This window comes from Mus pahari, chromosome 8 (assembly GCF_900095145.1).
Source record: "Mus pahari chromosome 8, PAHARI_EIJ_v1.1, whole genome shotgun sequence".
Taxonomy (NCBI): domain Eukaryota; kingdom Metazoa; phylum Chordata; class Mammalia; order Rodentia; family Muridae; genus Mus; species Mus pahari.
The window spans coordinates 48,110,250-48,136,417 of record NC_034597.1 but is presented as its reverse complement, the minus strand read 5'-3'; the positions used below and the strand labels follow the sequence as shown (position 1 = coordinate 48,136,417).

The 26,168-nt window shown below is 45.9% G+C and overlaps 1 protein-coding gene across 1 annotated transcript; it reads left to right on the top strand.

Moving 5' to 3' along the window:
• Gja3 (gap junction protein alpha 3) lies at positions 1–23,396 on the top strand. The gene is made up of 2 exons (XM_021204048.1): positions 1–194; positions 20,920–23,396. The coding sequence occupies exon 2, from the start codon at positions 20,937–20,939 to the stop codon at positions 22,185–22,187; it is 1,251 nt and encodes a 416-aa protein (XP_021059707.1). The 5' UTR covers positions 1–194; positions 20,920–20,936; the 3' UTR covers positions 22,188–23,396.
• Positions 23,397–26,168: the final 2,772 nt, after the last annotated feature.

Below are 26,168 nucleotides of genomic sequence, written 5' to 3'. Positions count from 1 at the left end.
GGCAGCGGCGTGGGGGCGCCAAGTGCGGTGTGTACCGCGGCGGTGGGGATGGCGGCCGGGCCGGAGAAGCCCGGCCCTGGCGCGGGGCGCTCGTGGGAAGAAGGGGCGCCGCACGAGTGAAGAGGGAACCTCCTTTACAGAGCAGGCCGAGCCCGGCTGGGCGAGGAGCGCCGGTGCTGCCGCGGCCGAGCGGGGTAAGGCAAACTGGGAGTCCCAGGGCCATATTGGGGACCCAACAGCACCGGACGCTGCGCTGCCACCCATGGGCAAGGCCCTGTTGCTCCCCGATCTTGGGAGGCAATCTTTGGATTGTTGTGGGGTGCCCTAGGGCTGGGGAGCTGAGCCTTGGGAAACTTTGGGAAAGATTACTCTTTCTAGACTACTAAAGACCTGGGTGGAGCGCCTGCTCTCTTTAATGGACGGTCAAAGCTGGGTGGAGATGGTTTTCTCAGAGATTGTATGCCCTTGGGTTGGGGAAAACAACCAGTCCCTACCCCTAAACATTTAACCTGCAAGTGGTCGGGTACATTCGTAGTGTTTGGATTGAAGAGAAACAAGGTGGCCCCACTTTGCTCGGAAGAAACTTTTTGAAGTTTATTTTTCTTCTTAAATACTTTAGTTGTTAGTACCACTGTACGTGTGTGGAGGTGCGCACGAGGAACGACTGTACGTGTTCGGAAGAGCGCCTTTAGCTGCCTTCTACAATAATTTTTTAATTAAGAGACTTGTAGTGACATTAAATTCCAGTGGCGGGCAGCTGTTTGCTTTCTGCCCACTCTTTACATGGGTAACTAGAATTCACCCTCTTGATCAGCCGTCTTGGTTCCTGAATATTTGTGAAAGGGACTTCAGCTCTCCAGTTTTCCTTTTATCACGATGCCTCCAAAACGGGCCACTTATCAGCGGTTGTGTAAAACAGCCGGGAAGTGTATTGTGCACAGGCTCTTGCTTGGCATTCAAAACTATGACGATTTGTAACCTGTGCATCACTTCACACACTGCCCTTCTGTCGTGCTGTGAAATATATTGCAAGACAAACATGGAAAGATTAAACTGGCGTAAGGGAGGGACTTTTCTAAATATCAGTTGTGTTCAAAGTAAAGAGCTAACTTGGCACAAAGTCCCCTGGCTCAGCAGTTTGGCCTCTGTTGAGATAAGCATCAAACAGGGCAATGCTTTGCCCTGTAGTGTGAAGCAGTTTACAAAACGGTCCCACGGGGACAGACAGTGCAGTTTGCTGACCAGCACGTGGCTGGAAGTGGTCAGGCTTTCAAATGGCAGGAAACAAAAGTTGACTCTTTGTCAATAAGGAAAGAATTTTAACCAATTTTTTTTCTGAACAATACCAAAATTTTAGGGTTTTCTGTTCATTTTTCATAGCTAGATGACATATGATGGGTTTGGAACTTCCTTGCAGCCAGCCTGACTTATGTAGAAACTGGGACTACATCCTACATTGCTTGAATGCATGGCTAACAGTACATAGGACACACAGCCTTAGGATCTCCACCATTTCACAGTCCCATGAACATTAATAAACACACATTCGTATCTTGCCAGCCTGTGTGAGGACATTCAGAGGACTGAAGGGCCCCAGGAAGCCTTTCACTTATGCAGAGAGCCTGGTCCTAGGATCTGGATGTGAAGAAACCCAGCCAGACTCAGCTCTGTTTGTCCACCCATCCTTCCAGGGACTCCAGAACTAGGCAGCCAGGGTCTGTGTTGCATTTCTATCCATTTTCCCGATGTTTGCCTCTTTCATGGCCTGCAAACAAGTCTCTGGAGGCAAGGAGTCTTGTTGAGTTCACAGTGCATACAGCACTTAGCTGGCACAGGAGACACTGAATGTTTCCTGGAGAGAGAAAAGCACCCGCTGTGGCTCATGGGGCCGTAACAGCGCATGGGAGCAGTCTGCTTGTGGTTTCACCGTGGTGCAGAAAGGCAAGGAAATAATAAAATACCATCTACATTTTCATTCTTACAGAGTGGGGTAATCTCCCTCAATGGTTAATTAGATTAGCAGTCCGGAGCTGGCATTTAAAAACCTGCCACAACTTCAGAAGTGTGAAGTCGTTTTTTATACTTGTGTATTTTATTCTTTTTGTTTTGGTTTTTGAGACAGGGTCTTTAAGACAGTAGCCCTGGCTTACCTGGAACTCCCCGCATGGACAAAACTGACTTCAAACTAGCAGAGACCTGCCTGCCTTAGCCTCTGAGTGCTGTGCCACCATTTCTGGCTCATGTACCTTGTTCTTTCATTTGAAGAATTATCAGTTTATTTAGACCATTTACAAACTAATGGTACTAAGTATGAAAATTGCTCATTTTTTTTCTTCTGTCAACTCACCCCACTATCTCCATACTAAATTCCATGCTAATCTACTCATGAAAATTTATTTCTTGTTAATTTAAAAATGAGTATTTTAGCTGGGCATAGTGCCTTGTAATCCCAGCGCTCGGAAAGATTCCTCAGGATTGCCGTGAGCCTGAGGCCACCCTAGACTATGAGAGTTCCCTGACAAGTTAAGCTGAAAAAAACAACAGATATTTTGATAAGCCGTTTCTGTTTATTATAAAAGTGGACAATAGCATCCTATAACCATTGAGGTACGGGATTTGTTCACTAAGAGTAGAAATATTTGCATTTAAAATGATGTTTCCAGTGACATGATGAACGAGGTCACTGGGCTGTCCTGAATTCCTTTTAGGGAGTCTGCATACATGTGTGTCTGGCATGTGAGTCACAGCACACACGGAGTAAGAGGACCAGGCTGTTGAGTTGAGCCTGCCTTTATAAGGCTGATCTAACTTTTTGCTGAGTCCATCGATTGAACATGAGCGATTACGCTTGTTCAGCGGGAGTTTTACCTGGCGAGCCATTTCACCAGCCCCTGGGAATTTTGATGGAAGTGTCCCTTTAGCCACTCTCGCTGGTGAAAGCTTATAGTGTACTGTGACCTGTCTGCCTTAACACGAGTGTTCAAGTGTGCAGACTGTGATAGGATGCAAAGGGCAATGTCTGGAACCTGAACAATCTGCCTACTGCTTCCCCTTGAAGACACGTGGAAGCGGAGTGTGACCACGTGGAAGCGGAGTGTGACCAAGAGTTGCAGGTCAGGTTCCTTGCTGACATTGGCACTATGGGCTGTGCAGCCTTGGGCAAATCTCAATGCCCTCTCTGGGCTGCCACTTTCTGGGCTGTAAATGAGGAAGATAAATGAGACATTTCCAGGTTCTTAGCGCCATGGCTTTTCCAGTATTCCAGGTGCAGCAGGTCAGACTCCAGATGACATCACTCCGGCTATACAGAGAAATTACCTTTTAATTGCTTACAAGATCAGTGCTAGAAAAGCCAATCGGGCTGCATTTTAGGCATACCAAGAGCCTGCTGAGATCTCTAGTATATTAATCCCATGATTTCCTTTACTGTAATATATCCTTGCCCAAACCATCCCTTAGAAAGTAGAGTGTTGGTGAGTCTCATTTCACTCGAAGGTGATTACTTTTTCATTATTCAGTTATTACGCTTGGAGGAAGAAGTTGAAGTGAGTCCTTCAAAATTAACAAGTGATGTTTAGTGAAATGTTTTGCTAAGTGGCGATTCTCTTGGGTTTCATGGACCTTTCACAGAAGTCATTTAAAAGACTGGCAATGTGATGTAGTAACTAGCACAGGAAGTTGGAGAGTTGGCCAGGGTAGGAGATGGAGGCCCTGGGTGTCAAAGGCCCCAGTGTGATGCATGGCAGCAAGCCTTGGAGGTGTGGCCAGCTGCTAGCATTTTGTTGATGTTAGAACTTTGTAGAAAAGGCCACTTAAAGCTGATTCCCAGAGACAATATTTCTCTTGTTCAAGTATCTCAAGAAGAAAGAATTCAATTTAAAAAGTAAGTGTATTGTTAACTTGCCTTTCTTCAATACAAAGCAGTAAAGACCTTTATTTTTATTTTTAAACATGTTCTTTAGATTTTTGCTTAAATATGTGCATTATAGATGCTTGCCTGGTACCCTTGGAGGTCAGAAGAGGGCATCAGATGCCCTGGCATTGGAGTTATGGGTGTGAGCCACCATGTGGGTGCTGGGAGCCTTTGAAACTACCATCCTCTGAAGAGCAACAAGCACTTGTAACCACTGAGCCATCTCCCCAGTCCCAAGACCTTTATAATCGAACGAGCACTTGTTGCTACTACTTACAAATCAAAATTAGCTCGCTCTGGTGTCTCTGCAGTCCCAGCTGCCAGGGCGGCTGAGGTAGAGGATTGTTCCAGCACAGGAGTTCAGAGTCAGGCTAAACAGCGTCATCTAGTCCAGGGCTTGCCTTGCAGGCGTGAGGAGAGGATTTAATACCTAGACCCTATGTATCAATGCCAAGCAGGAGCTTGGAGAGGTGGCTCAGCAGGTAAAAGCATTTGCTGTGCAGGCCTGAGAGCCCACATAAAAAGCTGGGTGAGGCCATGAGCATGCCCATGCCCTGTCAGGGATAGAACAGGGGGGAGTCCCTGGCGCTTGCTCCAGGTTCAGAGGGAGACCCTGACTCCAGAAAGTAAAGTGGTCAACGAGAAAACAAGACACATAGCCACCTAGTGTCTCTCTGCATGCTCTGATGTATGTCTACCCCCTCCCATAAATACATAACTAAACACCAAAAAAAAAAAAAAATTAATTAAAAAAAAAGGTTCAGCATGGTGTCACACACTTGTGCTCCTAGTGGTGGAGAAATGGACAGGAGATACTCGAGCCTCCTTGCTGAGCACTACCAGTGAGAGACTGTGTCTCCAAAGGGGTGACACCCAAGGTTGTCCTCTGGGACACACATACACACAGTCATAACAAAATAAGGTTAAAAGCAGTTCTCACTAGGCTTTCAAATTCCAATAGGTCAAAAATGGAAATGGATTCACTGTTTCCTCTGAGAGACGAAGTGTTCATGCCAGGATTCGGTACTTAGTCGGGTGTTTGGTGGTGGTGGTGGTGGGGAAGCATCTGCTCAAGAGCATCAACTCCTCTGGTCATCAGAGAAATGAATAAGACCCCGCCGTGGCAGAAGTCTAAGAAACAAGATGAGGGCACAGTTGGTACACACCCTTACGAGCGCATCCTATGCAGTTATTTCATAAGTAATCCATACGGGTTAGAAGTACAGCTTCAGGGCCAGGATGGAGCTCAGTGGTCGTGTGCTTGGCTGGAGTACACTCAATGTTGGGGATGATCCCCACCATGAGGGGAGGAGAGACAAATTGTGTATACATGAATTTAAAGCAATATAACTTGGGTATGATCGCGTCTTTCTGGAGCTTTATTCTTCAGTGTTAGAGTGATATCATGACAGTGATGGGGAGATGGATTGGGATTGAAATGTGGGCAGAGAACTGTTTATGCTTTCACTATATCATGGATTCTTGGAGAAAGTGATCTTTCCCTGAAGAGCATGAGAGTATTTAAAATTAAGTAAACATTAGTGGCAGCCGTCAGAAGGCAGGAGCAGGAGAATTGGCACAAGTTCAAGTCCACCATGGCCCACAGAGCAAGACCTTGTCTCAATAAATACACTAAGGGGCTGGAAACCTGGCTCCATACTTAAGAGCTTGTGCTGTTCCTGCAGAGGACCAGAGTTCAGTTCCCAGCACCCATGTTAGGCACAGCCACCTGTAATTCTAGTTCCAGGACACTTGAAGCCTTCTTCTGGCACCCACTGGCACCTGTACACACACACACACACACACACACACACTTGCGCACACACACACTTTTTTAAAAAAACTTTAAAAAATTAGTATAAGTTTAAATAAATAAATTTCTAACTATATAAAAATTAGTATAAGTTTGATAAATAATATGTATTTTTTCCACTTAAAATAAGGGCTAGAAAGCTGGAGAGATGGCTCAGTGGTTAGGAGCACTGACTGCTCTTCCAGAGGACCTGAGTTCAACTCCCAGCTCCTGGCCATCTGTAATGGTATCCGATGTCCTCTTCTGGTGTGTCTGAAGACAGCTACAATGTACTCACATATATCAAATAAATAAATCTTAAAAAACAACAAACAAATAAATGGCAGTAGCCTGCTAGTGGGGTGACTGCTCCCCAACCACTAACAATGCTTTCCAAAAGGGGGGTAGCTGAGCTAGAAACCACTGAAACTAGTAATAAATACATTTACACTAAAGGATGCCCTTTTATGTATACTTTACAGTAATATTGGTAAATAGTAAAACTAGCACCTACCCATTCTTTTTAAGCATACGAAAACAAACAAAAACAGGTATGGAAGACTGAGCATTTTAAAATATAAACTTTAATACAGGTACCACTGGATTTAGTATTTTTTGTTTTTCGGGTTTTTTGTTTTCTGTTTTTGTTTTGGTTTGTTTGGCTTTTTGCTTGCTTGTTCATTTTGGTTGGTTGGTTGTTTTTTTTTGTTTGTTTTTTTTTTTTTTTTTTGGTTTGGTTTGGTTTGGTTTGGTTTTGAAACAGGGTCTCACTATGTAACCTTGGCTGGCCTGGAACTCACTCTGTAGACCAGGCTGGGCTTGAACTAACAGAGATCTGTCTGCCTCTGTCCCCCAATTGCTGGGATTAAAGGTGTGCGCCACCATGGCATGTCTTAGAAACCGTAAGCTAACATGACAGCTAATTTGTTAACAAACTTAAAATGTACAGGAAGCGGAAATTTTTCTGAAAGACAAAGCTTACTTGAGATACAGCAATGCTGCACATCTAGAGCTGTTAATGAAGTGGGAATCCACCGAAATCTTCTTGCATCATCCTCAGAGAAAGACACTTGTTCTAGATGCCTAAGAGACTTTCTTACACGAGATGTTTCAGAGAATTTCACCTTTTGGGCTTAATAACTTATATGTCAACATATAATGATATTACAGAAATTGGTCCACCTGAGGCATGAATAAATAAATCTAAAGTAAAATGATAGAATAAGAGTGTTCTTGACGATTACTTGTAAGTCATGATGCGGACACCCTGAAAGTACTATGATCACCAGCTAGAACTCAAATATATTCAGAAAGAAAAAAACCACTGTATGAAATCCAGTGCTGAGGACGTAGGAAACCAAGGGAGGCATGGAATCTGTAGCCAGCCAGGGACAGATGCTGCCTTAGCCTGATAAAATAAAGACAGATGTGTACCAGCCAGGCTAGTGTATGCCTGTGGTCCCAGCATGTAGAACATAAAAGCAGGAGGATCCAACGTTCCGAGCTAGCCTCAACTATATAGTGAGTTCAAGGTCAGCCTGAACTACATGAGACCATGTCCCAAAAAATTATAAAAGAAATCAAAACACTATTCACACATTAGAAGCATTTGTGCTGAATTCAGAAACAAGAGTGGATGTCACCATGTTACCTTGTCTATTTGGTCCGAAACAACATGGAAAAGAAATAACAAGAAGGTGGGTATTGTGTTTCATGGTTGTGATTCCAGCACTCCGAAGCACAGGACTAGAGAGATGGCTCAGCAGCTCAGAACACTGGTTGCTCTTCCCAAAGACCCAGGTTCAGTTTGCAACACCCACATGACAGCTCACTACTGTCTGTAACTCCAGTCCCAGGGGATCTGACATCCTCTTCTGGCCTCCTTGAATACCAGGCATAAACATGGTACACAGGCAAACATGCAAAATATATATATATATATATATATATATATATATATATATATATATATATATAAACAAGTGGAGGGGAAGGGTTGAGGCAGGAGAATAACAAGCTGCAGGTGAATCTCAGAGTTAGGTAGTCTCAAGCAAACAGGAAGAATTAGGAAGGGCAACCATCTATGTTTAATAGCGGATATGTTAAGTCTGCATAGCTACTTAGTAAACCCAGAGGGATCTCCTGTTAGCTCTGTTTAGGACTTCCTAACAGACTGTTGGATACAAGATTAGTACATGACAAGAATAACCAGGCTGCGTGTAAAAGTGCTTGCCAGTCACCTAAAACCCTGGGTAACATCCCCAGCGCTGCCCAAAACAAACTAACAGCCTATGTTCCCAAGTGCTAATGATAACCAAGCAGGAAAATTTAAAACTATTTAGAACACACACACACACACACACACACACACACACACACACAGTAGAACAGTGTACTACTTATTTCTTAAATATCTAGAAATAAACCCAATAAAATAAGGGCAAGCTCTTCTAGGTCAAGATCCAAAGCATTGGATGGTCATCAAAGAATTTGTGTCAACAGAGAACGGCTGTGCTTGCTGTGGAGGAATGACATGGTGAGGAACTGAATTCAGTTAAAAAAAATGTAATGAGTTTGAAATCATAGTTAAGATTTTTATGGAACTGACATTTTGCATTCAAATTTCGTACTGAAGAAATAAAGTCCAAAAATAAGTCAAGACACATTTGGAGAACAAGTCTGAGAGTGTTGGGCCATGTATGAGGTATAGCCGACCCTAGCTATCCACTGGCGATGGGATCCAGGACCCACACGCCTTTATGAAGGAAGTCCGTGATGCTCAGATCCTACATGTGAGATGTGCCATGTTGCCTAGACACACATCCTCCCATGAGCTTTGAACTATCTCTGGGGGACTTCCAGTGCCCAACCCATATCAATGCGCTGTAAAGAGGTGCCATAGTGTATAACCTGGAGAATCATGACGAGAATGTCTGTATATTATAGAGACAATTTATGAACTGTTTCTGTAGAAGGCCAACTGTACTGTCTCAAGGACGAAAGCTGGAAAAAAGTATGTAAGGGATGTAAGAAGTTAATAGTAAAGTCTTTCCATTTTCCATGACTAGCAAGTTTACTACAGTAGCACATTTATATCTGGTTCATATTTGTGAAAAGGTCAGTCCACCAGTTCCCTTGGAATGATCAGCAAAAAGTATTTCCTGAACCACCCCTCTCTCTCTCTCAAACCCAGGCAGACATTACTATCTGAAAATAGAACTCTGGATTATAGGACCCTTAAAATTCCACTCAGTGGTATGCCAGGCCATCACACACACTTCATACCCAACTGCTCTCTCTAACCCTTCCCCAGTTATATTAGCTCTACAATATTATTGTAAAAGAAAATAAAGAATGCTACACATTCAGTCTTTCAACTCTGATACCATTCTGTGGTCTTAGGAAGTTTTGTGCTTCCTAAGGCTGGAGAATTGGTGCAGTGGTTAGAGCCACTGTTGCCCTTGCAGAGGGTCCAGGCTCAACTCGCAGCATCCACATCTGTAACTCTGGTCCCAGGGAACCTGACACCTTCTTAGAACCTTCGGGAGCATCATACATGCACTTGATGTGCACACATGCATACAAAACATTCACATGCACACACAACAATAAACAAATCTTTTTAAAAACCATCTAAGGCAGTCAGCTGCCTGGCGGGTCCCCTGTTCTTGCTCTGTAGACATCAGTGAGCCCCAGACTCAGATGTCAGCCACCTTTCTTCTGCCCCTGATCGATCTACATTTACTCTGAATTTTTCTTATTTATTTATTTATTTATTTATTTATTTATTTATTTATTTAAGATAGGGTCTTTCTCTCCATATATCCCAGGGTGGTGGGGAACTTTTAATCTCCTTTAGTCTCTAAAGTGCTGCGGTTATAGGAGTGTGACACCACACCCAGCTTGGAGGTTTTAAATACCTTCTGCTTGGTGACAACTCCCAGATGGGACCTCAAGCTTGGACACTTGCCCACCTAAGGCGTTTCAAACATCTTGTGTCTCAAATAGAATCCACAGTTACCATGGTCTCCCCTATTGACCCTCCTCTGATGGCCCACCTTGGAAAAGAGCATATCTGTTCTTTTAGTTGGAGTTCTGAGCTCTGTTGTCCTCCTCAGCCCCTGTCTGGTCCATTGCAGTCCTCCTCATGTCTCATTATCATGATCAGGCAGGCTCAGCTGTCTCACCACCTGTCCTGTTGGGAGTGGCCTCTTTAGATGGCACAATTTGGGGGGGGGGTCCTCTGAAAGAGGCCCTCTATGCTTCTGTGCTCCCCTCTAGGATATTCAGGACACAGAGACAGGGGCATGTCCCAGGAATGTTCTGGACAAAATGTGTCACTTCCGTTCAATCCCTCAAAGGTCTTTCCATAAATGAGAACCAGGTACCTGTCCCTCCTGCTGCAGCCTGGCTCCTCCTGGCTTTCTGCCTCGTCCCATCCTCCATGCCTGGGAGGGATGCTCTGTCACTCCCTGGAGTGCTCTACGCTGCAGTTGAGTCCCTCTGTTTGGTTTTCATAATCATGTCCCCACCTTAGGTGTCTCCTCTTGCCCTCGGGCCATGCGGACCCCTGTTTCCAACTTCTGTTTGTGGCAGTTTGACTTGTGCTATGGGGACAGGTCCAGTCCCTCAGCCCTGAGAGGCCCAGAGTAGAGCAGCAGTGGCAGCGGCGGCGGCAGCAGCAGCTGTCTCTCCAGGCTGTACTCTACCCTTGGCCGCAGCCTCTGGCTATGAGGAGAAGCAGGTGGGACCTTGCTTCCTCCCTGTGAGTTCTCAGCAAACTCATCCGCTTGGGAGCTGAGGTTTGACCTCACTGACAGAGTCTTGTCTACACTTGAGGGAAGGTTTCTTCCCTCACTTGCCCCCTCCACTGCTGCTGGGAAAGAAGACTCCTTCTGTCTTTACCCTCGATGCTCCTATTAACTTCGCCCTCTGATGTCCTGTATCCATGGCCTCTGTGGCTTGAAAACACCTCCGATGGGGCCCTGACCCTCTCTGTGACTGAGCTGACTCCTCCTTTAATTATGGGTTTATTAAGTAAGTGCCCTTTCCCACTGCCCCATTTATCCCCGCCTACTGCTTTGTAACTCCATGATTAGACTCTCCATCCCTACCTTCCTGCTAGTCTGGTCATCTGAGGACTGTTGGTAGCCTACTTCTTCTGAGATTAAAGGGTCTTGGCTTCATCCATGTTGAACACTCTTTAAACATGTTGACACAGAGTTCATCAAAGCCCTCTGCTGGCCCTTAGTGCTGCGCTGGCTTCTGAATCAGGAGTGGTATTCCTCAGTGTCCCTTTGCCCTCAAGCCCCTCCCAGATTACTGTGCCACCTGCTAGTCCCACTTTGACTTTAGACACTGCAGGAGATGCCTGACCACTCCTAAGCTACTATGTCCCCAGCTACGCAGGAACTGAGGCAGGAGAATTATGAGTTTGAAGTCAGTGTGGGCTACAGAGTGAAGCCTAGTCTTTAAGCAAAAAGGGAAACAAGAACAGAAACAGAAACAGAAACAGAAACAGAAAAGGAGAGAGGAAGAGAAGAAAAGGGCAAGAAGTTTGTGAAATAACTTTCTACAAAATTGAAGGGAAATGAGGACAAGGAACAGAATGGAGGAAAGAAAGACTGTTTCTCAGCACAGACTCCAAGAATTTAATATCCAAAATGCACTGACTTCTCTGGAGACCCTCATATGGCCTACAGCCAAGACACAGCACCCAGAACTTCTGGGTTTCATCTTCAGTGAGTCTTTGTGTCTTCCCTGCCTTACCCAATCCAGTATCACCTTCCCACAAACAGGTCACAGGCCCATCGAAGGGCACCGTTCTTTGCATGTCCTTGGGTCTGACATGGACATATACACACTGGACACAGCAATAGTTCTGCAGTGTCCCCAGTCTTCAGTCCCGGTTGCCTGGAGTGTTCCACAGCACACGGCTGTACCTGAAATCTGCTCAGCAATGTGGGTGCAATGTCGATAAAGCAGCTGGATTTACAGAGTTGGGGGGGACACCCGGTCACCACTTTCTAACCCCAGATATGGTGCCATCATACCAGGTCACACCTGTCCCATGTCCGTGGCTCTGCTGTCTTCTGTCAAGAATCAGCACTTCAAATCTCAGCTCTATTTCTGTGGCCTCCCCCCCCACCGACCCCCAGTTTTCCCTCACCGCTCATTTGAGTACTGACCACCCATTTCCCTCTCTACACATAGTTGGGTGTGATGGTCTGCCGCTGTGGTTGCAGACCTGGAAGCTGAAGTAGGCAGAGGCCGCTAGGTGCTTGTCAGCAGAGGCTACAGCAGACCAGCAAAACAGAACAGAATGCAAACCAACAATGGTAAAAGCAAAACAAAAGGGCAGCGGAGAGGGGGCTCGGCAGTGAAGAGCGTTTGTTGCATTTGCAGAGGACCAGGGTTCAGTCCCCAGCAACTCTGTAGTGGCTCACAACCATCTGTAACTCCAGTTCCCGGGGATTGGATGCCCTCCTCTGGCCTCTTTGGGTGCCAGGCATGTAGCTAAGAGGTACAAATTAAGTCAGGGTTTCTATTGCTGTGATGAAACGCCATGACCAGAAGCAACTTGGGGAGGGCAGGAACCTGGAGGCAGGAGCTGATGCAGAGGCTGTGGAAGAATGCTCCTTACTGGCTTGCTCAGCCTGCTTTCTTATAGACTCCGAGACCAACTGCCCAGGGGTGGCACCACCCACAGTGAGCTGCCCCCCCCCATCAATCACTAATTAAGAAAATGCTCTAAAGGTTTGCCTGCAGCCTGATCTTACAGAGGCATTTTCTGAGTTGATGGTCTCTCCTTTCAGATGAGATTCTAGCTTGTATCAAGCTAACACACACACACACACACTCCACTCATTCACATAAAATAAATTTTTAAAAGATCCATTTTCTTTCCTTCTTTCTCTTGTTTTGCTTTGTGTATTTCTTTTTGTCTCTCTCTCTCTCCTTTTGTTTTTGAACTTAGACCCTCCTGAATCCAACATCCTGAATGCAGGATTTCAGGGCATTGCAGATGTGTGCCACCTTACCTTGCAGAAACAGATTTTTTAAAAAAAAAGATGTGCTATGTCTTAAACTGTCCAACAAATCTGTGCACCAGGAATGAGCCCCCGGCTCCACCTGTTGTAGAATAGCCACCATTGATCTGACGGGAAAAACAAGACCTCCCAAAGGCCCCAGTGAAAGTTTCATAACTTGCAAAGAACTAGAGCTGCAAAGCACCATGAAAGCAGCCCAAGGACTGGAAACTGAAGGCCTGGTGGTGCTCAGCGGTCTAAGGATAAGGGCTGCTGTTGTGGGCAGCAGGTAGTAGCAGTATAGTTAACAACTCAGGTTCCTCAGGCTAGCCTCAGATTCACTAACCCAGGTTAGAACTCAACTTCTGATATTCCTGCCTCCAGTTCCCAGGTCCTGGGATTGTGTACATGTACCCAAACCTTCAGGTTGTGTTTTGTTTTGTTTTTCAATTAAGATGTACCGAGTAGACCAGGTGCCATTTTAGAGAGATAAACACTACACCCAGGCAGTATGTAGCCCTACTACCCACCTAACCCTATCGCAGATCAGTTCCTTCCACCTGTTCTGACAACTGCCACAGGTTGATTTTGTCATAGCGTGACTACACAGCTTAGGTATACAAACTAAAGCAAGCATGTCATCCCCAGGTGATGCAATCTTTCTGGGCCTTGTCGGTCTGCAGTCTGTCAGTCACCAACAGTGTTGCTATATAGCATGTGACTGTTTAAAGTGCTGTTATAACACTGGGTACAGTATCCTGTCATTAAGCTGTAAGCACCTCACAGAGTTAAGCAGTTCCTGTCCATGAAGAGAATACACTTGGGCCACCTTCCATAACAATCAGCCACATTTTACTATACCTGAGGCACACTACTCACAGTGTTAGTCTCAAGAGTGTGGTGCTGACATCAGTTGAGTGACAGAGAGGTAACAAGAGAGGCTGGGGTCCCACAGTCCCCCTCCAGGGGCCTGCACATGTTTACACGAGGACTATCCAGCAAGTCCCCTCTTTGGCACAGGGACAGCAGGGCTCATCATGGCCTTTGTTCATCATCCACGCCTTTCAGGACTGGTGGTAAGCCTCTAGGACTTCATCTCCCAACAGCCTTTGTGGTTTGTCTGCTCATCACAGGTACAGTTAAAGGTGAGGGAGGGAGGGAGCAATAGAGGGCAATCAGCTGACTTATTTCAAAAACCATAGCTTCAGAAAACAAGAGGCAGGGCCATAAGTCTTTTGCATGTTTCTGTCTTGATGTTTTAAGTCAGGATCTTACCCCAATTCTGGCTGACTTGGACATTACAATGTAGCCCAAGCTGGTCTCAAACTCATGGCAATCCTCCTACAGTCTCCCAAGTGCTAGGATTACAGGCAAGAGCCACTCTGTCCAGCTTGATTTGGTTTTGTTTTTATACACGTGTGCACACGTTTGTGCATGTTCATGTGTGTGCAGATATGCTTACTCATGTGCACATGGTTGCATACTCTTGTGTCAATGTGGTCCAAGGTGATTTGTAGTGTGTGGAGACCAAAGGCTAACCGTGGCATCATCCTTAGAAATGGCATTTACTTTCTTTGAGCCAGCTACAGCCCGCTGGTCAGGCTAGACCCATGGGTTCTGGGGATGGAACTCAGGTCCTCATATTTACAAGGCAAGCCCCTTACCGACTGAGCTAGAGCAGTCGCCTCAGGTCTTCCTTATTTTGTGAGACCAAGTCTCTCAGTGTACCCAGACTGACCTCAGTCTGCTGGGTTCTAAGGTGACTGTTCTGTGCCATCACATCTGGCAACGGCTGTGAATTCTGTGGTTACGAACGTGACTTATTGTTATGGAAAAGAAAGAGAGGAAGCACCCTGTTATCAGAAACCATAACTCCGTCAGTGTGGCTCCTTCCTTCTCTTGAGTGCAGGTCTGAGTATGCGTGAAGTGACAGCATCAGACTGTGTCTGTCATTTATCATTACAGCAGCAGTGTTTCTTTGTGTCTTTAATATGCTTAAACTTATATTTCATTAGTATTAATATATGTTTCAGTAGTTAGGAATCATGTGAATTTTATTTTTCAGTAATTATAAATGAACCATAATTTTTCATTTATGCCTGGCCTTACTCAGATAAGAAAAAAAATGTAGCTGGAACCAATAGTGGGTTTTCTTCTGATTATGAAAAATCTGGAAGCAGCTGGCAAGGTTGATTTAGCAGCCCTGGCTTGTGACGGTGATAACCTTGGGACTTTCTTGACTCTTCCATTGGGCTTACTGACTAATGCTTACAAGGTGGTGGCCCATCTCCACATATCTTAGGGTTTCCATTGCTATGAAGAGATACCATGACCACAGCAACTCCTATGAAGGACAACATTTAATTGAAATTGGCTTACAGTTTCAGAAGTTGAGTCCATCATCATCATGGTGGGAAGCATAGAGGCATGCAGGCAGATGTGCTGCTGAAGAAGGAACTGAGAGTTCTACATCTGGATCCACAGGCAGCAGGACGAGACTGGATTCCACAGAGGGTTTAGCCCACCCCTACAGTGACGCGCTTCCCCCAACAAGGCACACCTACTCACAAGGCCACACCTAATAGTGCCACTCCCTGTGGGTCAACCATTCAAATACACCAGACTGTGAGGGTCATTGCTATTCAAAGCACCATGCCAGGCGTCATGTCTGTGCTCAGGGGAGGAAGAGGAACCACCTGCACACAGAACAGTCTTTTCGTAGAGAGTCAGCCTTGGTTGGAATGACACTCAGCAGTTAAGAACATGAGCTGTTCATGCAGGGTCCTGAGTTCAGTTCTCAGCACTGGTGGCACTGGGCCAGTAGCTCACGGTAGCATGGATTATTGCTACACCTCCAGGGTGTCTGTATACCTTCTTCTGAACTGTATAGGCACCTGCACACACTCACACAGCACACACATACACGCATAATTAAAATAAAGCAAATTGTTTAAAAAAGAAAAGCAAAAAGTTCCAAGATGTTTCCCAGAAGAATTCTTAAACTTTGTGCACAGATTTTAGTCCCCTCCGATGGGATCAGCCCTGCCCCCCTCCCATGACCTAAGGACTTGAATTAGGCTCCACCTCTTAAAGGTCCCACCCTAATGTATGAACCTTATGAAACCCTGATAAGGGGCCTTCCTGATAGTCTTGGGCAGGTGAGTACCCTTCTTCAAGGGACAGCTCTGAGGGATGAGTAGGTCAGAGGGAGCTGGAATGGTTCTCTGGCATCTCTCAGGCAGGGGAGTGGCTGCTTCCTATACAGCGATTTAAGTCTTTGAAGTGCAATGCTTTACCCTCTAAAAACATTTAGAGCAGTGCTTGTCACAACAGGGACAGGGAATGTGGGATTTGTCAAGAGAAAGATTTCAGTTTTGATCTTAACATGATAAGCAGAACATTGGAGGTGTGCAATATTTAGCTGTTTCTTTATACTGCTAGTAAGTGAAGCTTTATTTAATTCCAAGCCTGTTCTTAAAGATTAGCACTGAGGCTGGAATATTGAGGGCTGGAGAGAGGGCTCAGCTATCAAGAACATGTGTTGCTCTTGAAGAGCACCTGGGTTCAGTTCCCAGCACCCACATGATGGCTCACAGCCATCTGTAACTCCAGTTCCAGGGACCTACTCAGTCCCATGACCTACAGGGTGGAAGGAGAGTCCAGACTCCTGTGAATTCTTTATGGACCTCCACTCAAATAAATAATTTTTAAAGTCTTAGATCTATTCATTTTCTTAATTTATGTGCATGAGTGTTTTGTCTACAAGCATGTCTATGTAGCATGTGAGTGCCTGGTGCCTACAAGGCCAGAGGAGTGTGTACATCAGATCTCCTGGGACAAAAGTTACAGACTCGCTGTGCGTGCACTTGGAGTCAAACATGGGTCCTTAACCACTGAGCAAACTCTCCAGTTGAAATATCCTTTTCAATTAAAAAGATTATTTAGTATTGTATTTATGTGTGCCTCTGTGTATGTGTGTACATATGTGTGTGTGTGTGTGTGTGTGTGTGTGTGTGTCTGAAGTCTTTAAGTATCTTCCATGTTGCTGATCACCTTATCTTTTCAAACCGAGTCTCTTGCTGGACACAAAGCTCTCCAATAGGCTAGGCTGTCTTGTCAGTAGCTCCAGAGATCTATGCACCTCCCTCCCAGCCCAGCACTAGAGTTCCAGACATGTACAACCAAGCCTGCCTTTTTGCATAGGCTCTGGGGATCTGAACTCAGGTCCTCCTGCTTGTGAGGCAGGCTCTGTACTCACTGATTGTCACTTAACATCTTAAAATTCCAAGGGAAGCTCTTTCTGGCTTCTGCTAGGTACTGGAATATACTTTCAGCCATGATGGGTTTCCTCACTGCAGAGGGGCCATGAGAACATGGGAGTTGTCTTTTCATTGAAGTTCAAAGGGTCTGGTCCCCTGTGAGCAGCTACGATGAAGAAACCCTTCTGATCCCCGTCCCCTGGGCCTTCTCACAGAAGGCTCACATCTTCCTCCCTCATCCCTGTGTATGGACTTATGGCTGCTTCTGCTTTCCTTTCCTTTCCTTTTTTTTTTTTTTTTTAAATTGTTGCAACAAAATACTGACAAAAGCAGTTTAAGCACAGAGTGGTTTTATTTTGGCTCCTAATTCAAAGGTATATGTGTATATATTCATTCCTCCATTGGCAGGAGCTTGAGCTGGCCCCGTTGCACCCACAGTGAGGTTGCTGCTACTTGGCCCTCTTCTTGTTTCAGCTGAGGAAGCTAGCCCATGCAATGGAGCAGCCTATATGTAGAGTGGGTCTTCTCACTCCAGATCCACATTAAAATCTCCCTGACTCTTTCCAAAGTTTTAACAAGGAAAAAATGGGTGTCCTTCTGGTGACCTGCTGTTGGTATTCTGAGAACCAGATAAAAATTTGGGTGTGGAGCTGCTCACTTGCAGTCACAACCTGGATGAAGTGGAGACAGGGGGATGCCCACACGCGCACTCACCAGCTAGCCTGGCTTACTCTGTGAAGTTCTAGGCATCGAGAGACCCGGTCTCAGACACAAGACGGAAGGATGGAAGGCGCCTGAAGGATGCTGATGCCTGAGATTGTCCTCTTACCTCCATACAGGCACTCACATACATGCATCTACATAGGGGAGCATGCGCGCACACACACATTGCAATAATAGTATAACAAAGTAAATGATCAGACATAATGGTGCGTGTCTATCATCCCAGAACTTGGAGGTAGAGGCTGGAAGACCAAGGTCATCCTCAGCTACATAGTAAGCTTGAGGCCAGCCTGGGCTGCATGAGACATTGTCTCAAAAAAAAAAAAACCTATAATCAAATAAAAATTGCCCGGGCAAGATGAGTGCACTTGTAGTCTTACCTACGAGGGAATCTAGAAATTCCCTGGCACCTGGACGTTTATTTCCCGGCGCTTCAGAAGCTCATCGAGTTGACAAGGTTAAGCATCGAGGTTAACCCTTCAGTGACCAAGCTCACAGGGAGAAGGCCTCCTGCCCACAGGCCTTGTTGGGAGTGTGCTCAGCAGCAGTGATCCACAGACGAAGCACCACCAGATGCCTTCATGAGCCCTATCCCAAGCCTCCACAGTTCACCCAAAATCCAAAAGCCCTGGGACTCTTCCCCTTGTCTTTGGCTAGTATCAAGCTAATACCTATACTGTATGGTGTGTGTGTGTGTGTGTGTGTGATTCCATAACACCAGCACAGCATTGGGGACATGCTGTGTGCCCACTGATGCTTTTGAGTGACTAGTTGTTACCGATCTTACTCTATTGGACTGGAGCCTTGGTCCCAGTAAGGTAACCATGGCCAACCAACTCTGGGTACTTCCTGAGCTGTACCATCCCAGCGTTGTATCCAGTTTGGGCTTCTACGGTGACCACAGAGATTGCACACATGATAGGTGAAGTGATTTTTGGTGGTCTGTTAATTACCAAAATGGTGACAAAATTGACCCTTCATCAGTTGTTTCCTTCTTCATGGTGGCCTTGGAGGTCTCAGTTTGATACTAGCACAGTCAGCCCTAACTCCCAGCAGACTGACCCAATTAGAAGGTTTGGCCCTTGATGGGTTTCCTTAAACAATGCAATATAACTGTGCTAATAATCTTTCTCATCACCATGACAAGAGGGCAGAAAGACAGCTGAAAGGAAGAATTCCTATTTAGCTCCTGGTTTCAGAGGGTCCAGTCCAGCCTGGGGATGGGACATGAAAGAGAAAAGTGGCTCATGCTCTTACCCACGTCCCGCTGCCTTCCTATGTTTTCGTTTTTCCCTCTGCCCAGTCCTCCAACCCATTTGGATGTTGCTGCCCACATATAGAGGTGTGTCTTGCCCTCTTGGTTCATCTCCCCTGGAAATGCACCTCAGTCACCCAGAAGTGTTTCCCATCCACCTCCCAGGTGATTCTAAATCTGGATAAATTGACAGTGAAGATTAATCACCACACCAATATGGCATTAAATGGTGTTAGGTATGATAAGTTAGCTAGAAATGGTCTGAAGTGTGTAGAAGGGTATGATAGGTTCTATGCAAGGCCAAACCGATATGCATACAGTGGTTTTTTTTACCATCTGTGAAGAGGCTGGGAGCCAGTCACCTTTGCTGAGGATACACACACACACACACACACACACACACACACACACACACACACGCGCGCGCGTATTTGCATTTGCTTTATGTTTTTAAATAAGTCCCATGTATCTCAAGCTGGTCTCAGACTTACTGTATAAGCCAAGGGTGATCTGCACCTTCTGGCCCTCCTACCTGCACCCACTAGTGCTAAGGTTAAGGTGTTTGACCACTCATCTCACTGCTTTCTAAGCTTCTTAATCCTTTTTTAAACAAAGAATGTTTAGTCAGTGTTTTTGGCAGACAATATCATCAAGTAGAATGTTATCAGTGGTTTGTTAGTTTGTTTGTTTTAAGACAGGTGTTGATATTGTAACCCTTGCTGTCCTGGAATTAGTTAAATAAACCAGATGACTGAACTTTTGGCAATCCTCCTGCCTCCTGAATAGTGCCAATGTATTTTTTTTCCCTTAAAGCTGCCATCTATTTCTGGTATGAATATTTTTTTGTAATACTTGAAACATTATGACTTTATAATAGTAGAAGAAAGTCTTCTATTTAAGCATTATAAAGAATGTTGGTATGAAGAAAAAGAAAGTGGATAATGGATGAGGTGGTAGATTAGCAAGGTGAGAGTTTAGACAGTGCTCCAGAAAGGCAGCCCTTTGCAAATGTTCTCTAATCTCATGGGAATAGAAAGCCCAGGTCAGATTTAGCCAGTCTCCTAGCTGTATGCAGAAGCATCCTGGAGAGAAAGAGACCCAGAGTTAGAGGCAGGGGGCTCATCCTCTTTCCTTCCACCCCAGTTTCTCTATCCCTGGAATGAAGGCTCAGAGGGTGGTTAAACCACTCATGACAGCAGTTGCCTACTGTGACATCTGCCGAGTCATATCGGTGATTGGTGCCCATGTCACCTACCTGGCAAGACAATGCAGGATATATAGAGTATCTGTGGGGATTGGCTCTAAGACCCCCAGAGATTCCAGAATCACCAGTGTCTAGGCCCCTTCAATAAAATGGCAGAGTATTTGCAGAGAACCTATCCCATCCCTCTCTATACTGTACATCATCTCTGGATGCATTGAAATACCGAATACAATGTAAATGTTATGGACTTGTTACCATACTGTATCGTTTGGGGATAACGATGAAAAAATGCGAACACAGAACAATTGCCACCGCCCCACATTTCAAATTCTTTAATTAGTATTATTGTGTATCTGTATGTATGATATGTGCAAGTGTACATGTGCTATGGCCAGTGTATAGGGGTCAAAGGGCAACTTTCAGAAGTCAGTTCTTCCAAGTGAATTCCCAGGATCTAACTCAGGTTGTTAGCACAGCTTTACCACTAAAGTATGATGGTGGTGGTGGTGGTGATGGTGGTGATGGTGGTGATGGTGGTGGTAGTGGTGGTGGTGGTAATAGAAATACCAGGAATTAGTTGGGGGTGGGCAGAGGGGGCAGGCTCCCTGGTTTTGGGATTACAGACATGTAGTCTACTCCAGGCTTCCACTTGTTTCAGATCTGAAGTTGGTGGGGCCAGAAGCAACACTGCCAGTGCTGCGCTGTCCTGCTCTCCCCAGTAGTAACAGTCGTGTTTCCCTTGCAGGTTAGTTGTCGGGAGCAATGGGCGACTGGAGCTTCCTGGGGCGGCTGCTGGAGAATGCGCAGGAGCACTCTACAGTCATTGGCAAAGTGTGGCTGACCGTGCTGTTCATCTTCCGAATTCTGGTGTTGGGGGCGGCAGCCGAGGAGGTGTGGGGCGACGAGCAATCGGACTTCACCTGCAACACACAGCAGCCGGGCTGTGAGAACGTCTGCTACGACCGAGCTTTCCCCATTTCGCACATCCGCTTCTGGGCGCTGCAGATCATCTTTGTGTCCACGCCCACCCTCATCTATCTGGGCCACGTGCTACACATCGTGCGCATGGAGGAGAAGAAGAAAGAGCGGGAGGAGGAGCTGCTGAGGAGAGAGAACCCTCAGCATGGCCGTGGTCGCGAGCCAATGCATACAGGGAGCCCGCGGGACCCTCCACTGCGCGATGACCGTGGTAAGGTACGCATCGCAGGTGCGCTGCTGCGGACCTACGTCTTCAACATCATCTTCAAGACGCTATTCGAAGTGGGGTTCATCGCGGGCCAGTACTTCCTATACGGCTTCCAGCTGCAGCCGCTTTACCGCTGTGACCGCTGGCCCTGCCCCAACACCGTGGACTGCTTCATCTCTAGGCCCACGGAGAAGACCATCTTTGTCATCTTCATGTTAGCTGTGGCCTGTGCGTCACTGGTGCTCAACATGCTGGAGATTTACCACCTGGGCTGGAAGAAGCTCAAGCAGGGAGTTACTAACCACTTCAACCCAGATGCCTCAGAAGCCAGGCACAAGCCCTTGGACCCCCTATCCACGGCCACCAGCTCTGGTCCGCCCAGCGTCTCCATTGGGTTCCCACCTTATTACACACACCCCGCCTGTCCCACAGTACAGGCAAAGGCCACAGGGTTTCCTGGGGCCCCACTATCACCAGCAGACTTCACAGTGGTGACCGTAAACGATGCGCAAGGCAGAAGCCACCCGGTCAAGCACTGCAATGGCCACCATCTGACAACAGAGCAGAACTGGGCCAGCCGAGTGGCAGAGCAGCAGACTCCAGCCAGCAAGCCCTCTTCAGCAGCATCCAGCTCTGATGGCCATAAGGGGCTCACTAACAGCAGTGGCAGCAGCTTACAGGAGAGTGCCTTGGTGGTGACACCAGAGGGGGAACAGGCTTTGGCCACCACAGTGGTGATGCACTCCCCACCGTTGGTCCTCCTGGACCCAGGAAGGTCCAGCAAGTCCAGCAACGGACGTGCCAGACCAGGTGACTTGGCCATTTAGCCATAGTCTTTTCCAGATACCTTTATAAACCTTCTCTTTACCCCTTAGAAACTGAAAACACTCAAAAAGCATTTCAGAGAGAGAGAGAGAGAGAGAGACAGACAGACAGACAGACAGACAGACAGACACCTGACAGTGCTGGAGTCCCCTGAGGGAAACAGTGAACAAACTGGATCAGTCTGGTTTTAATGCTTGCTGTTCTTGTCGCTGTGGGATAGGGTGGGGGTGACACCAGTGTCTGAGATCAAGGTGGGGGCGGGGCAGGGTTGTTGGCTTTTAAAGATGCTCCCAGCAATGCTTGCTCTTGTTTGGCCTCCTCCAATGGCAGTTACTATTCTGTCGAGATGAAGCAACAGGTGTTAGAAGCCCTTCAGTGGGGGGACAATTGAGTTTCCATTCCTAAGCTCTCCGGGCAGCCCAGAGAGTCACAGAGGCACTTAAACTCTATCTCTGCTTGAGACTTTTAACTTAGAGTTGAATTTCATTTTGGGATATTTGCCAACCTGTACTAAAAAAAGACTTAGAGGGAATCTATCTAGTGTCGCCTGAGCTTCTGGGATTGCCTGTGAAGTCCAGGACGTCCAACTGCAGGCTGCAGGACACAGCGACAAAGAACAGCTGTCCTCCAGTGCTGTTTCCATGGAACAAGGCCACAGGCCTTCCCGGGAGAGGCAGGTGGAGATGCAGAAAAGCCCTTCAGCGGAGGAGGAAGATGATGGTGTGGCGGGCATTGCCGTAGGTGCTCATTTATTTCTTTGATGACATTTTGTGCTTAGCCTGGATGGTGAAAGTATTTACCCCTCCCCCCCGACATATTGCCTTTCATTTAAAAAAAAAATAGTGCCGTTAAAATGACTACTGATCAGGGAGATGTTTAATTAGTTAAGATTTGACTTTTCCTTTAAAACAAATCCACCTTCCATGTCAGCCGACTAATCACTGTGAGGATGTCTAGATAATAAATTAACCACTGTGAGAATGTACGCTAGATAAAACTTGGGGGGATTCACATGTGTTTTAAGTACCTGAAGTTTTAAGTTTCTGAATCGGAGGTTCACTACTGTTATGAGGAGGAAAAATGTTTATGCAAATGAATCACTGACGACTTAAAGTACAAAATAAAACACTTCAAACTCCCGAACCTTTTATTTATTTATTTATTTTGTGACTATTTGCCTTCTAAAGTGTAAATAAAACTGTCTTGATTTTACTCGCTGTGTAAGAACGTGTGGCTGATTGTGGGGTGTCAGCTCTGTTTTCCTCTCACTTGAGCACTGTCGCTCAGGGAGGCTATTTATGTACGTGGGCTGGTCTGGGAGAGGGCAGAATTCTCTCTATAGTACATACTGCAGTCAGTGGGGCTCTGCTGTGGCTCCTCTTTATATAAACCAATGAGTAGTGGCCACGCAGGGCTTGCCTCCCTTCTTTGCCTCCACTCCAAGTCGTTCATCAAACATATGCAGCAAACATCACGTATTTCCCCATTTTGTTTCCTTTTATAGGTTAATCTGATGGTTAATTTGGGGCTGCACCCCGCACATTTTCTGTCTCCAGGGTTAAAGGGGTAGAAAGTAATTTCTGCACTCAGCCTTGCATGTGCATACGCACATAGTTCATTAGTTCATTCTGCTTGCTGGACAGAACAATGAGCAATCGCTGATGTTTAAAATACGTTGACTTTCCATACAGAGCCTGAACCACAGTTAAATCCTTTGGAAAATTCTAGATACATAAATGCTGGCTTAGCATATGGAGTCTTTAGCTTAGGGGACAGGGTGTAGCTCTTTAGAGAAAAGGGTTATGAGGGGAAACCCATGTGAAGAGCATATATATATATATATATATATATATATATATATATATATATATACACTAATAGTCGCCAAAGAGCCAATAGTCGCCAGTGACTGTGGATGCTTCCTGAGTTCTTTGCAGTCTTGGGTGGGTGGGATGCTTTTCTGCATTCTGCAAGTTGGACTAAAATACATGTTATGGTATGTAAGCCCTGTGCGCATCCACAGTTGATTTCTGGAGGAGGATTTAGTTTTCACATCTGAAGATGGGGACCGGGAGGACAGCATGAGGACCTGACCTGGGGAAGCAGCACCCGAGGTTCCTTAACAAATGGGCTGTGATGGCAGTGCCTGTAATCTGATGCTGGGGAGGCAGAGACAGGAGGTCTCTGGAGTTGGCTGGCCAGTCTAGCCACACAGACTACCTTCAGGTTCAGTGAGATACCCTGCCTTGAACAGGTGGAGAGCAGTTGAGGAAGATACATATATACTTATATAAGTATCATACTTACATATAATGTTTAATTAAACATATAATGTTTAATCTGCACAATATAACACATCCCGTGTGTGTGTGTGTGTGTGTGTGTGTGTGTTGTGTGTTAATTTTTGATTTTTCAAAACAGGATTTTTCTGTGTAGCCTTGGCTGTCCTGAAACTCGCTCTGTAAATCAGGCTGGCCTTGAACGCAGAGGTCTGCCTGTCTCTGCCTCCAGAGCACTGGGATTAAAGGTGTGCCATCATCACCTAGCTATTTATTATATCTCTTTATTTAGATCCTTTGACATCAGCTGACCATTTTTGTTGGTGGTGGTGTTTTGTTTTGTCTATAAAATCGAATCCCACAAAAGAAAAGAAAAAGAGAGGAAAGGTGGGCGTGTGTATCCTGGCTTTGGATAAGTAGGCAAAGCATAGTGAGGGGAGCTATGTGTTGCGCATATGTGGTTTGGGGCCATGGTCTCACTCTGCAGCTCAGGCTGGCCTGGACCTCATGACAATTCTGCTTCAACTTCCCAGTGCTGGAATTACAGGCATGAGCTACAGCATCTGGCTCAAAGTATTGGGTTCTTGGAGTCTTGTTGCTTTACAGCTTTACATAGGGTCTATAGCTTAGACTATTCTTGAACTCTCTATGTTAATGGTTCTCAATCTGTGTGTTGCAACATAATTAGGTTAAATTCCCAGTTAAATTACTATGCACAATAGAAATAATAATTTATTATTATTATCATTATTATTATTATTATTATTTTCAAGACAGTGTTTCTCTGTGTAGCCCTGGCTGTCCCGGAACTCACTCTGTAAACCAGGCTGGCCTCGAACTCAGATATCCAACTGCCTCTGCCTCCCAAGTGCTGGGATTAAAGGCGTGCGCCACCACTGCCCAGCATAATGATTATTTATTACTCAATGATTTGTAAATAAAATCCTTTTTCTTGAGTTTTTTGTCTTTTTTTTTTTTTTTGATTTTTGTCATTAGTCCATGGATCTTCACCGTGATAAATACAAAGACCATATAGCATGATGTAAGAGGGCAGATGTGTTCAGTGAAGAAAAATAAGTTAGTCAGGTTGTGGTGGTACAGAACTTGGGAGGCAGAGGCAGAGGCAGAGGCAGAGGCAGAGGCAGAGGCAGAGGCAGAGGCAGAGGCAGAGGCAGAGGCAGAGGCAGAGAGATCTGAGTTCGAGGCTAACCTGGTCTACAGAGTGAGTTCCAGGACAGCCAGGACTACACAGAGAAACCCTGTCTCAAAAAAAAGTCACAAGTTTGGGATAGTCCAACACACTTTAAATATGTGCAGGCATGATGCATTTCCAGTCAGGGAGGAGGGGTGAGAGTGTGGTTTGGTGGTTAGCTCTTGCCTGGCCTGCACAAGCTTCAGTGCACTGTCTCAGCACCAAAGGAGAAAGCCGGGGGGCAGGGGGGGAACCTCTCTTCCTGGATTACAGTGAAAACCTCAGGTCCACTCTGACATACAGAAAAGATGTTTTTCCCTTTACAGAGAACATGTTAGTAAGACTCTTGGGCCAGTTGGGGATTTCATGACACTAAAAAGAGTGAATTGCTTCTAGAGAGTATGATATTAGAAAGTGTTCATGTATAAATCTCAACTTTGCTCTTATCTGTCCCGCGCTACCTTCTCGCCAGCAAGAAACGACGCGGCACACAAACAGGATCCTTCTGCAGC